A 387-nucleotide genomic window follows, 5' to 3' on the forward strand; every position below is an offset into this window, starting at 1 on the left:
AAATGAATAGCCTTAAGAACAGAGCCATAAATAGAACTTACTTGTTCGCTCTAAATCTCGTTAGCAAGATCCCAGCACCCAAAAGTAGTATAAAGCCGCCCACCAGACCCAGAAATACGCCCACAAGAGGAGACATGGGCGTTGGGGAGACGTCAACCATCCTGTTCTCTGCGACCTGTTTATATATAATGTGCATCAAGATTTAGAAGCAAAATAATATCAAAAGAATATATTCATATTGTGTAATATCACATATCCAGTTTAACTCTACGGTCTTTGCACGCCAAATTTTACTTACTCCTGGAAAACAGAAAATAGCAAAGAAAATAAAAGTTTCATTATAAAAAATGTGCCGTACGTCAAATGTTATCATGAATAACCCGAGAG

The 387-nt window shown here is 37.5% G+C and overlaps 1 protein-coding gene across 1 annotated transcript in view; it reads right to left on the reverse strand.

Moving 5' to 3' along the window:
- Nucleotides 1-294: 294 nt before the first annotated feature.
- LOC119591753 (opioid-binding protein/cell adhesion molecule-like) overlaps nt 295-387 on the reverse strand; it is a 12,745-nt gene continuing 12,652 nt past the window's right edge. The window contains exon 5 of the mRNA XM_037940499.1: nt 295-300. Within this exon, the coding sequence (XP_037796427.1) occupies nt 295-300 (6 nt within the window). The remainder of the gene's footprint in view (nt 301-387) is intronic.

This window comes from Penaeus monodon, chromosome 29 (genome assembly GCF_015228065.2).
Source record: "Penaeus monodon isolate SGIC_2016 chromosome 29, NSTDA_Pmon_1, whole genome shotgun sequence".
Lineage (NCBI taxonomy): Eukaryota > Metazoa > Arthropoda > Malacostraca > Decapoda > Penaeidae > Penaeus > Penaeus monodon.